General features: G+C 33.4%; 1 protein-coding gene across 5 annotated transcripts in view; it reads left to right on the forward strand.

Moving 5' to 3' along the window:
• The window catches only part of FAF1 (Fas associated factor 1), a 460,703-nt gene that overhangs the window by 362,699 nt on the left and 85,383 nt on the right, over nt 1–12,621 (forward strand). For all 5 annotated transcript variants that reach the window (XM_025420121.3, XM_025420122.3, XM_049094402.1 and 2 more), the window contains 2 exons: nt 4,972–5,108; nt 8,943–9,031. In XM_025420121.3, the coding sequence (XP_025275906.1) occupies nt 4,972–5,108; nt 8,943–9,031 (226 nt within the window). The remainder of the gene's footprint in view (nt 1–4,971; nt 5,109–8,942; nt 9,032–12,621) is intronic.

The following is a 12,621-nucleotide window of genomic DNA, read 5'->3' on the forward strand; positions in this document are numbered from 1 at the left end:
TCTCTCATGAATAAATAAAATCTTTAAAAAAAAAAAACCCTAGACACACAAATTAATATATATAAGTAACGAGGATTATTACTATAGCAAAAACTGCTAGTTTGATTTCTTCTAAAGGGAAGAGCCTTCTTAATTAAAAAAAAATTATTTTAGTTCTATATCTTTTTTTTTTTAATTTTTATTTATTTATTCATGAGAGAGAGATGGATCACACCCTGGGCTGAAGGCGTCGCTAAACCGCTGAGTCACTCGGGCTGCCCTATATCTTTTTTTTTTTACTTCATTTTTCTATTAAAGATGAGTAAGTTTGGAAAATCAGATTCTGGTTACATTTAGCTATATAACTGTATTGTGTCTCTAATATCCACTTCTAATTAAAGTTTTGTAGTATCACACAGCTACAGCACCACATATTTTCTTATTTTCCAGATATTAATAATTGCCCTTTCATTCTCTAAAGCGAAATAAAACCAGTGACTTTTTTTTTTAGTCAACAATTCTTAACTATGTAAAATATCTTTCAGTGTTGGCCCATAGATATAAGCTATAATTTTAATCCTGAGAATAGTTGTGATAAAAATCTTAAATGTCAGGGGATCCCTGGGTGGCCCAGCGGTTTAGCACCCGCCTTTGGCCCAGGGCATGATCCTGGAGTCCCAGGATCAAGTCCCATGTCAGGCTCCCAGGCATGGAGCCTGCTTCTCCCTCCTCCTGTGTTTCTGCCTCTCTCTATATATATGTCTATCGGGATCCCTGGGTGGCGCAGCGGTTTAGCGCCTGCCTTTGGCCCAGGGCGCAATCCTGGAGACCTGGGATTGAATCCCACGTCGGGCTCCCGGTGCATGAAGCCCGCTTCTCCCTCTGCCTCTGCCTCTCTCTCTCTCTCTCTCTCTCTCTCTCTCTCTCTCTGTGTGTGTGTCTATCATAAATAAATAAAAAAAAAATTAAAAAACTTATATATATGTCTATCATAAATAAATCTTAAAAAAAATCTTAAATGTCATTATGCAGTTAATAATAAAATAGGTACCATTGTTCAGGAAATACCATATTTTGAGCATAATTCTGAGTACTTTTAGTATCTTACAAGAATATGGGTTGGGTTTTTTATTTTTTATTTTATTTTTTTTAAGATTTTATTTACTTATTCATGAGAGACAGAGATTGGCGGAGATATAGGCAGAGGGAAAATCAGGCTCCTCGCAAGGAGCCTGATGCAGGACTCGATCTGGGACCACAAGATCATGCCCTGAACCGAAGGCAGACTCTCAACCGCTGAACCACCCAGGTGCCCTGAGAATAAGGGTTTTAAAGATAAGTGTTACGCCCATTTTACATGTGACTCTTCTTTGGAGGTCATATTGAAGTGTAATAATTCAAGAAGCTTCACAGAACAAAAAAAGAAGCAGCAGCTTCACAGAGAGTCATTAGCAATTTTTGGCTTCCACTTTCTATTAGATATGCCTCCTTTTACATTACCTGGTATGCTATAGGTAATCAGTAAATGTTTGCAGAGTTTACCACTCTCTGTCTAATTTGCTATTTCTTTTAGTATATATTTTATGTTGGAGTACAATTTAGTAAAAGTCAGTGACTCGTTTAATTATGACCTTGAAAGAAACTAAATTATATCCTGTTTTGAATTAAAATGAGATTACTTTTTCCCATATCTGATTTATTAGTAATCCTGGTTTCCATTAGCAAGATAGAAAAGATCTATACTTCAGAGACTAAAAATTTTACTAATGATTAATATATGCTAGCCATTAGATGTTCTGCTTTTTTTCTCTCCAAACTTTAGATTAAAAGATAAAATTGTATCTTTCTAATATTAGATTTCTAATAACAATAATTGGTGAATATATGCTACTAATTATATTTTGCTTCTTGAGCAAGGCAGAAGTTTGAGACTTCTCACTCACTAACCCCACCGCCACCAGCACCAAGCCCCCAGGGACAAATGAGTTGCTTTATTGTACCTGATTTGTGATTAACTGTTCTCTCTTCATTCTTTTTCTCAACCTTTCCTCCTTCCTCCATAACTCTCTTCCTCCACTTCATTTTACCCTGTCAGTAAGGGCATTTGTTCTTCATCTTTTCAAATCTATCACTTTAGCTTTTGGTTTTGGGGATTTATTTGTCAACTTATTCCCTCTCCTCAAATAGATATATGATGAATAGGTTGCTTCATTTATTTAAACTTTTATAATTAAAAAACAAAGCCATTTCTTCTTGCCACAGAAGAAAAAATGCTTGCCATTGCTTCCCCCTTTGGTTTTGAGATTGCAGGAATCCTGTTGCTGCAGATACCATTTATCCCTTCATGACACCTGACTCTAATGAACACTATATGCAGTTAGGCTGACAAGTTTGGTGCTGCCATTAGATGCACCGGCACACTTCTATCTCTTTAAAAAAGAAGAAAATTCTGCAATTATGAGAACCACATTTTTTTTTCTTGAAACAATTTATTTTTCCCTGGTCTGTTTTTGTGCTAGTGTTTTGAACTGGATTTTTGCAGTGTGCTGTGAATGGTAACTTTGTGCTGTGAATGATGTTGAGAGGAAGAAGCAGAGCCCCCAGCCATGAGAAAGATCTAATATTTGTGTTTTAAAGTTCTTATAAATTGTAATGCAAGAACTAACAATTTGGAATTTTGTAATTTGGGGCTGTCCACTAGCCCTACAGGCTCTCAATGATTGTAATTTGAAAATCTCAAAGTAAACATGATTCAGATCTTAGATTAATTAGATTAATTAAAATTTTAACAAAGTCTCTCTTTGATTAGAACAAATCGTTTGTGAAGGCCACTAGAAAGCATCAACTGGCTGCGGGATCCCTGTGTATTTCTCAACTACTTCCAAAACGTCAGAATGAGTTGCCAATACCTGGTAGAAAACTAATCACTTTGTTGTTTTTTTATAGTTAATTGAACAGCTAATGTGCTTTTGAAGGCTGTGTCTCTCTTGAATATATTTTGTGAAGTTTTGAAATGTTGTTGTATATTAATTCAAACCCAATAAGATACCTATATTTTCATAATAATTTTCCCTTCTAACTCATTTTCATAAAAAGACTATTTGGAAAGTACACAATTTCCAGGCAAAATTATCTTGAAATTGAATTCTTTAAACCACAAAGCTAGCCAGCCTGCCTGCCTCTTTCTTTCTTTCCTTCCTTTTCTCTCTTTCCTTATTCCTGACTTCTTTCCTCCCTTCCTTTTTTTGGGGTATCCTGTTTAGGTAGTATTTAATATCACTTGTGAGACTACTGCTATGACAGACATCTACTGTGTGATACCCACTTAATCCATTGGTGTGAAAGCAACAAGGACTTATTTTCTCCTTTTTGTAGGGAATGACATTCCAACTGTTCTTTGACATGTTTACATTCAGAGGTTGCCAGTGATCAAATCAGGTCAGGACTGACTTCAAATATTTTAAAAAGCAGAAAGAAAAATGAGATCCTAACTTTCCAGTGTCCTGATCTACGCATCCCTATTGATGAATTAAAGCTTATACGGGTGTGAAATTTGGTACCTGAGACTTAGGCTGCTTGAGCACCTTTTATCGCATAATAGTTCTGGAATGTGAAGATATGAATTTTCATGGGAGCAATGATATTTCATGGCCAACAATGGATTTCTTAGGGTCTTGTCATTTCAAATTGCCATGAGGTCTGGTTATTGCTGCTCTAAATGTAAATATGAAACTGCTTCCCGATGAACTTATTGCGATGGTGCTAACTTGTCTTGACACTCTTGCTGGCAGTTCTAGTGGCCCTTAACATGGTCTGCTTTCTGTAGTCACAGCATGGGTTTTGTGGAGGATTCAGCCTAAATTTCTGGAATGAATTTCTATAGACAAGAGATATATTGGCTTTAAAAATTAAGAGGTTTGATTCTGTTTTGAATTTGGATATCAAATGAATATGAGCACATGACATTTTAATGCCGTTTGTCTTTTCAAATAGATTTACCTTCTAATGCATGTGACAACAGGATTTTGCTCATCAGCTAGAACATACATTTCAGAGGAGTTGTTACCTAAAATATTATCATAAGGCATAAGAAAACACACGATTTAAGTTGCCTTTCATGAACATAATTAAGAATTAATAAGCCAGTACCAGTGGCTAGTCCCCAGAATTTCCACTGTTTTGCCTTTTGTGACCTGTGTTATTAAAAGTCCATTATTTTTACAGACTTTATTAAATTGGATCTTATTAAAGCATTCTATATTTGCATTTGGTCTTTCATAATTCATTATTATTATGACATTTACTTTTTACCATCAGATCTGAAAACATATCATAAGCTACCCTTTTCTCTTGAAAGAAATGCTAATTTCAAACAGTCCTCTAATAGAAGAGAAAAGCTTTATCAGTTTTTTCATTTATTCCAGATCGTGTTAAGAATACTAATGCTAGACTTCAGTATGCTAATATCTCTGAGCTTTTTTTGGTCAAAAGCTTAGAATTATTATTTTTATCCCATGTTAAGTATGAAACCAGGAGACCTGCTACTACTGGAGAAAACACAATTCTAAAGTACAATTCATGATTCTAAAGACTTGTGAAAATGTTGCTAAATCCCGTTTAGGATGCTGTCAGTCGATTTAACTTTGTACCATACAACATTTGTCCATTTAAGAAACTCTTTCCCCTTAAAATTCAGTTTTTTTGTTTTTCTCATATATTAGGTCAGTATACCTTGCAATGTTTTAAGACTACGAACCTATGCTTTCAGCCCCAGATGGCAGTTAGGGCATGCTGCCTGCTTTTCTATATGATAGTCGCTTCTATATCATTTAAGATGTAGTTGAAACTCAGCCTAGCAAGATTTTATATATTGATATTAGACAGGCTATCTAATTATTATTAACATAATAATAAAGTGAGTTTTTTGTCGGGGTACTAGTAAATTTATTAAACTCTGAAATGAAATTTACTTTGGCTTTTGTCTCATTTTAGATTTCTGACAATGTGCAATAGACACTTTGGCAGTGTTGTTGCACAAACCATCCGGACTCAAAAAACAGATCAGTTTCCACTTTTTCTGATTATTATGGGAAAGCGATCATCTAACGAAGTGTTAAATGTTATACAAGGTAAAGTACATGTCACAAGAGGAGAAGTGTCTTCTTGTGTATGTGATAACCTTATAATATTTACCATCAAAGTTGACAGTAATTCTCTATATGAGTGAGCATCTTTGTATTTTAAAACATAGAATATCCTAAAGAACAGCTTCAAAAAGTATAGAATCTATGAAAAATGAAATATGCTGCATAAAAATGTAACAGAAATTTCTTAATAAAATAACAGCCCTTGGGACAGAGCATAATCATGTTAAAAGTTCAGAATTGCTAAATTCTCTAAACTAGTAATTAAGCCATAATCAGTTATCAGACATGACATTTCTTATTCATATATTGATTTCTTGCTGTAATGTTGATTTGTTGAAAGAAATGCTTATCTTTAGTTATCTAGAAAAGCCAGTGACTAGATATTGCAAATTAATTGTTCATGCAGTGGTAGTTGTTTCCCCTTAATTGTGTGAGTCTGTGTCTAGGATGCAATGCTAAGGTGCGAAGCTATAGGATGCCTATGAATTTAATCACATTGAATATTCTTTACAAACAAAAAAGGTGAATGATTTTTTTTTTACTGCTACTGATATACCCCAAGGATTATTTTAAAATATTACCTTATTAATAGCAAGCTTAAATTGAAAACAGTATAACTTTCTTTGCCCCAGGGAAAAAGATGTTTCAAGTGCCCTGAGCTGAAGCTTCTGTTTGAGATACTTTATTTTTACCCCTATTTAAGTCAAAAGTTCTATAGTAGATAATATGATGGAGGAATGAGTGTAAATACTAGTGTCTTTAAAACTCAAAATAAAACCTCTGGTATTTTATGTTTGCTCTATCCCTAGAGCATTGAGTTTCATAAACAATGCTAAAGATACTCTGCTGGGGAAATGAATTGCATACATAAGGTAAATGTATAATACTTCATTCCTGTTTTCCCCCATCAGAGGCAATATAATAAAGTGGTTTTCAAAGTGGTCCAAGATTCTGGAGGTCCTCTAGACCATTTCATTGGATCCATGAGGTCAAATTATTATTTTCATAATGGTAATAAGGCTCTTCTGTTTTTGCATTTTTATTTATTTATTATTTATTTATTTTTACTGTGTTGACATTTGCACTGATGGCACAAAATCAATGTTGTGTAAAACTACTGGCACCTTCACACAAATCAAAGTCATGTCCAAACTATACTACTGTCATATTCTTTACTTCCATAATGTGCAATTTTAAAAATTATTTTTTGAGCATTTAAGCAAAATGTTATATCTTCCACTGTAAGATTGACAGCTTAAATAATTTTCTGATGAGATCAGTTGTAATGTTACAAATATACGATTTTTTTTGTATCGTATAATTAGTTATGTCAACATTGAAGATAAATGCATAAGTCAGTAAACCAGTATTTTCCACATGACCAGCGCATGATATTATAAAGTCCTGCATAGGTAAAAGATCCATTCAAAGAGTGAGATAGGTCAGTGTATCTTAATATAACAAAGTACAGAAAGTTCAATAGTTTCAAATTCCTCACATACTTGAAGAAACTTCCACTTGTCCATTTGAGTTTATCAAATGCGATCATGTGTACTATATTATTTATTAAAATACTCCTCCCTTTTTCAATTATATGTCTGTTTAAGGGCAGGCTTGCTTGATAAATTTCAGCTAAGTCATAAGACAACATATTGTAACTAGTTTAACATAGAAGTAGATATAAGAATCCAGTTATGTTCTATTAAGCAGACGTTTAAAAAAATTGCAAAAATGTTGAAACTATACCATTCTTCTCACTAAATGTTTTCATTTGGAGCATAAAGCCATTTTTCATAAAAATATGATATTTATATAAACATGTAATGGTTTTATCATTGTTACTTTTAATGAATTGATAAATACGTTTTAAGTATTTCAGCTTTAATTTTTAACACAGTAAATGTTGATAATAATAACCCACAAAACTTATTTGAGGATCTCAGTAGTTGTTAAGAGTGTAAACAAGTTCTGAAAACAGAAGTTTGAAAACCACTGCAATAGGTTAGAGAAAAAAACTTGTCTGGACCTGCGTTAACTGGTACCTTTCCTCTGTCTTGTCCAGTTTGGTAGTGAGTCCTGACTGTTAGCACTGAAGCATAGTTGATAAGCATTGGCTTAAGCCTGAAAATGAATGGCCAGTATGTAACCACCTTTCTAGTATCCTCCATAAAGAATAAAGAATTCATATCCCATGCTTTGAGTCTTAGTCACTACAGTTTGCAAATGAGAAAGAGAAACTCAACAATTTGCCCATTATCAAACTCTATATTAAAGGTACTGCTAAACTTTTTGCCATTTGTTGTATCTATTCATAATAACTGCCAGCGATCATGTGTACTATATACAGAGGTAGTGTTATTTTTATTTTACCGATAAGAGAATCAATCCTTAGAGAGCTATAGTCAGTCACTCATCCACTTATTTATTCATTTACTAAGTGAATATTTATTAAGCCCTTGTCACATGCTAGGCAATTTTTAGGTACTAAATCATATGGTTTGTAGGTAGCAGAACTAAAAACTATGACTACAAAACCAGTTCTGCTTTTTCAGTACCATGATATCACACCAAGATAATATTTGTTCTCTAGCTCATTTATTGGGACAGTAGTACCGATGTGACTGAATTTTTTTGATAAGGACCACAGATGCTCCCTGCCATGCTGCCAGTGGTCATAAGGAAAATTGAGAAAAGGACCATTGAAAGATCATGTTAGTCCAGCTCTACTCCAGAATAACACCAACAAAGATGCTTGCTACTTGTTGTCCTATTTGATCAATGGGATAGGAAGAGCTCTTCTCAGGCCCTGGAGAAAGACGGGCTTTTTGCCAATAATCTTGAAAGAAGAATCGCTATATCTTTATGTATCTTTATGGGTTTCTCTGTTGTAGATGTATTCAAAGCAAGTAACAGGAAAATACACTCAGGAAATGGCATAAATGTTTGTTATGGCCTTAGACAAGGAATAAGATAGCATTAAGGAAAACCAGACATTTTAATACTTTCATAAAACTAATATAACATTATGGGAACTAACTGGAATTAAAATTAAAACTTTTTTAAACACTGAATATTCTCTTATAAAGTTTATAGCATAGTCATTTGGAAGCAGCTGAAAGAGAAAAATACCAATTGGGCACAAAAAGAACTCAGTTTTTTTCAGTAAATAAATTACTGTCCACTTCATCAAGGAATTTTTAATTATAGGAAATAATTCTAAATAAACAGTATATTGAGGTGGCAAAAGAGAACAGGCTTTTGAGTTAGACTCATTTGGTTTCAAATTCTGGTCCCACCACTTAATCAAAAGCCTGATCTTGATTGCACACGCTACTCCAGTTCTTAAAGCCTCCTTTTCCCTCTCTTTAAACTCAAGATCATGATACCTTCAAAGAATTATTGTACAGGTTTAATAAGATAATATATGTAAAGCAGTTAGCCTACTTACTGGCATATAAAAAAATGGTAGCTGTTGCTAGTATTTTCAAGTAGATATGTTTCTATAACTTAAAAGAACTTTGATTTCCAATACTTGGCCATTCTTCATTTTGAGCTGAAAATCTTTCTCGTTAACAGATGGTTCCTTCAAGTATACTGTGTTTGAAATTTCAACTGCCTATATACTGGTTTACTCTTTCACAGTGAACATATGAAACTTTTCAAGGAAAATATGAAAATATTTTAACTGGGTATTAGCATAGTACACTGTCATTTTTATTAGACTATAGTTATTCCTTGCTGATCAATTCTAGAATGACTTTCCATTTTATAATAACATTACTAATGTAAAGTTTGGCGATCTCCATGTGTTGCTAGGTAACACAACAGTGGATGAGTTAATGATGAGACTCATGGCTGCAATGGAGATCTTCACCGCCCAACAACAGGAAGATATAAAGGATGAGGTAAGATGAAAGGTTAAGTAGACCTTTAATAGGATTTTGATGAAATTATTTGTCAAATGGAGATGCTTGCCTATGTAATGATTGATAAATAAAGAAAATGAAGATGCATTTCCAGATTAACCAAGGACTTTTATGCCATTGAGTTTACCTTTCAGTCCATTCTTTTCATGACCCCAAGACCCAACAATTTGTTTAACTTTATGGACATTTATACTTTGCTAGATTTGGAGTAGTGGCAGGAGGTCAATTTGCAGGAAATGAATTCTGAAGCATATTTACAAAAGAAACGACAGTCCAGGAAATCCTGTGCACTATGTGGTTTTTCACTCACTTTCAAGATCCTCTTACTCTTTTTAAATATTGAGGTTGATTAGTGATAGACACATTTTACATTTTTGAAGTGCTGTGAGAATTAGTAAAAGGTCTCCAGAATTCTGAATTTCTCAGTGTCCTGAGTATATTCAGTTGGTATAGATGGCATGAGTGTAGAACCTCAAATAAAATAATAACAGCAATATTGATCATGACAATAGTAGTCAACACTTATTGAATATTTATAGTGTGCTAAGCGTCAAGCTAAGTACTTTACATATATTATCTCTTGTAGTATCAAAATAACCCCAAGAGGTTGTATATGAGTCACACAGAGTTCTGGCAGAAAACACGTGGCACTTTCAAACTGGGTCATTTGGAACAGTTTAATAAGAGAACTGTTTGTAAAGGTAAGGGCAAGGTTTATGGAAGTCAGCAATGGGTAGTACAGACTTTAGGGCTAAACAGAGCCATTACCACCTGTAGGCCTAAAGGCCGTGGAGGGTGGTAAATCGAGAAGACTATATCTGATAGAGGGATATAGTCAGCCCTTGGTGACCTGCTAGGGAGGAAACCAGAGAACAGATTTACTTTCCTTCCATACTCTGATCTTCTGCCAATACTACCTAGGTAACCCAACCAAAAGCTGCAAGGCAAGAGAACTTACCCAGGCAAAAAGCTAGATAGAGCTTGGATACTGAGGGGGCAAATGGGAGATAGCCTAGCACAGATTGGTACTATTATCTTCCCTTTTCAGGTGAGAAAACTGAGACTCAAAAGAGTTAAGTTAATTTACCCAAGATCACATGGCCAGTAGGACCTATGATAATCTCAAGTAATTATTAGTGCTTTATCAGGTAAAAAACTTCTGGATTTGGAGAACAGTCTAAAGAACAGTCTAAAGATAAAATATGAAACATATGTTAGCATTTGTTAATTTGAGATGCTCAATTCACAGGTATTTCTTAAATTGTCCTTTCTAATATTTTTAGTTGAAAAATGTTTTTCATAGACAAATAGGAAAAGTTTGATTGCTGAGCAATGATGAAAAGTTTCCAGCTATATTGAGTGTTTTCAATACAATACCCATTAGCTATTGCAAATGGAAAACATGTAGACAAATATAAAGTAGAATTATTGTGTTTTACCATATTTGCTTATCTCTTTCTTCTATTATTCTGTGAGTTTGTTAAGAGTCTGAGTTGTATCACATTCACATTTATAACATTTATCTCCTATCAGTGTACCTAGGACAAAGTAGGCACTCAGTAAATGTATAGTAGATGATTGAATATTTAATACTTGGAAGAATTCACATGAAAAATGTTACTTGAAAAAAGTTCTTGATTGCAGTGGTATAAAACCTGATGTGTCCACATTAACAAATATGAAAATTTGAAGTGCTATAACTAGTTTAGAGTTTAAATACACACTAAGTTTCTTTTATTGCTGGAAAAATGATGTTTGTGATTTTCCTTAATAGTCAGTGTTTCATTTACTCTAAAGAAAAGGTAATCAGGTATATGATGGAAAGATGTTTATCTGTTACTCTATAAATTGACAGTGACATTTTGAAATAATGAAGTACTGTACTTACTTAGGAATTTGTAATAATAGGTGTGTTGCCATTCAAGATTATGTTTATCCTGGAATAGAGGCATTGATTGACAATAAGTCACTAAACACATTCTTCAGCCATTTAAATCTTGAGTCTCATTAGTACTAGATTTACAGATTATGCTGTATAATAATATGAATGCACAATATTTGCATGCATATTCCCAGTTCATTCTTTCATCTTAATTTGTGTTCCTCATAATTCATTGGTAAAGAAAATTGACTTTAATTCCTTTAATACTGAGCACAAAATTTAATATGAGGGTTACAGGGAAAATCCAAGGCTCCATATAATTGAAATTTTTATTGAAATTTAACGGCAAGAGGTAAGGATTTCTCTTTGTTTTTAGAGTGTCTTCATGAAAGTTATCATTTAGTTCATAAGTAAAGTTCCTAAAAAAAGCTTTTATAGGTTCAAAGACTTGTTTTGGCCTATGCATGGATCATAATAGATTTGGTATCTGCTGAATTTGTGACAAGAAACACTGTCCCTTGTAATTGTGAATTTGCCTTTACTCTTCAAAAAAATTTCAAGTAATACTTTATCTTAAGCTTGCAATGAAAATCAAATTCATGAACAGACTTGGAGGATGGCTTCCTAGGCCTGAATTTATATAAACATTACTTTGGTTCAGTTACTTTCATCACTTAAATGATTACATCATTAGTGCCACCAGAGATGCCCATCCTATAAGAAAGTTTTTAATAAATAAAATCAAGCCCAAACATATTCATACTCTGAGTCATTCTTTAATGGCCCAGAATGGATCTTTATATCAATAATTGTTCTATTTCTAATCAGGAAGTATGTATTATATGAGCCTTTTGTTTTGGCAAAACTGCTTATCACTTTATTCACAGACATTTTCATTAATGGTATTAGTTTGGTTTTTTAAGTGTTTATTGAGGATCTATCAAATATATAGCACTGGGCTCAGTTTTAGGGACAGAGGTACTTTGCTACAATGTAGGCTTATTGGCAAATATTGGCACTACGTGATGGTAGCTTGTTTAGAATCAAAACATTTATGATCTGTTTTTGCTTACAGCCTGGTTCCAAACAATAGATACTTTCTAACATGTAAATAGATTCAGTTATTTTCATATGCCATATTTTCTTTAGTAATCCAGAAACCTCTGGTTATCAAGTTTCAGGGGCTTTATCCATTTCTTCTTAAATGATCTATTTGTGTACTGGCATATAATTGTTCATAATAGTCTTTTATGATCCTTTGTATTTCTGTGCTTTCAATTGTAACATCTCTTGCATTTCTGATTTTATTCAAGTCTTTTTTTTTTCTTGGTCAGTCTAGATAAAGGCTTTTCAATTTTGTTTATCTTTTTTTAAAAATCAGCTTAGTTTCATTGATCTTTTCAATCTTTTCAAACTTTACTTCTTATTGAAATATAATTGACATAAAATGTTGTATTAGTTTCAGGTGTACAACATTGATTCAGTAATTCTGTATATTATTCAGTGTTCACCATGATAAATGTAGTCACACTGATCTTTTCTATTGTCTTTTAGTTTCCAATCCTTTCTGCTCTGATCTTTATCATTTCTTTCCTTCTGCTAACTTTGGATTTTGTTCTTCTTTTTCTAGTTCCTTGAGATGTAAAGTTAGATCGTTTATTTGAGATCTTTATTTCTTGATGTAGGC

This window comes from Canis lupus, chromosome 15 (genome assembly GCF_003254725.2).
Source record: "Canis lupus dingo isolate Sandy chromosome 15, ASM325472v2, whole genome shotgun sequence".
Taxonomy (NCBI): Eukaryota; Metazoa; Chordata; class Mammalia; order Carnivora; family Canidae; genus Canis; species Canis lupus.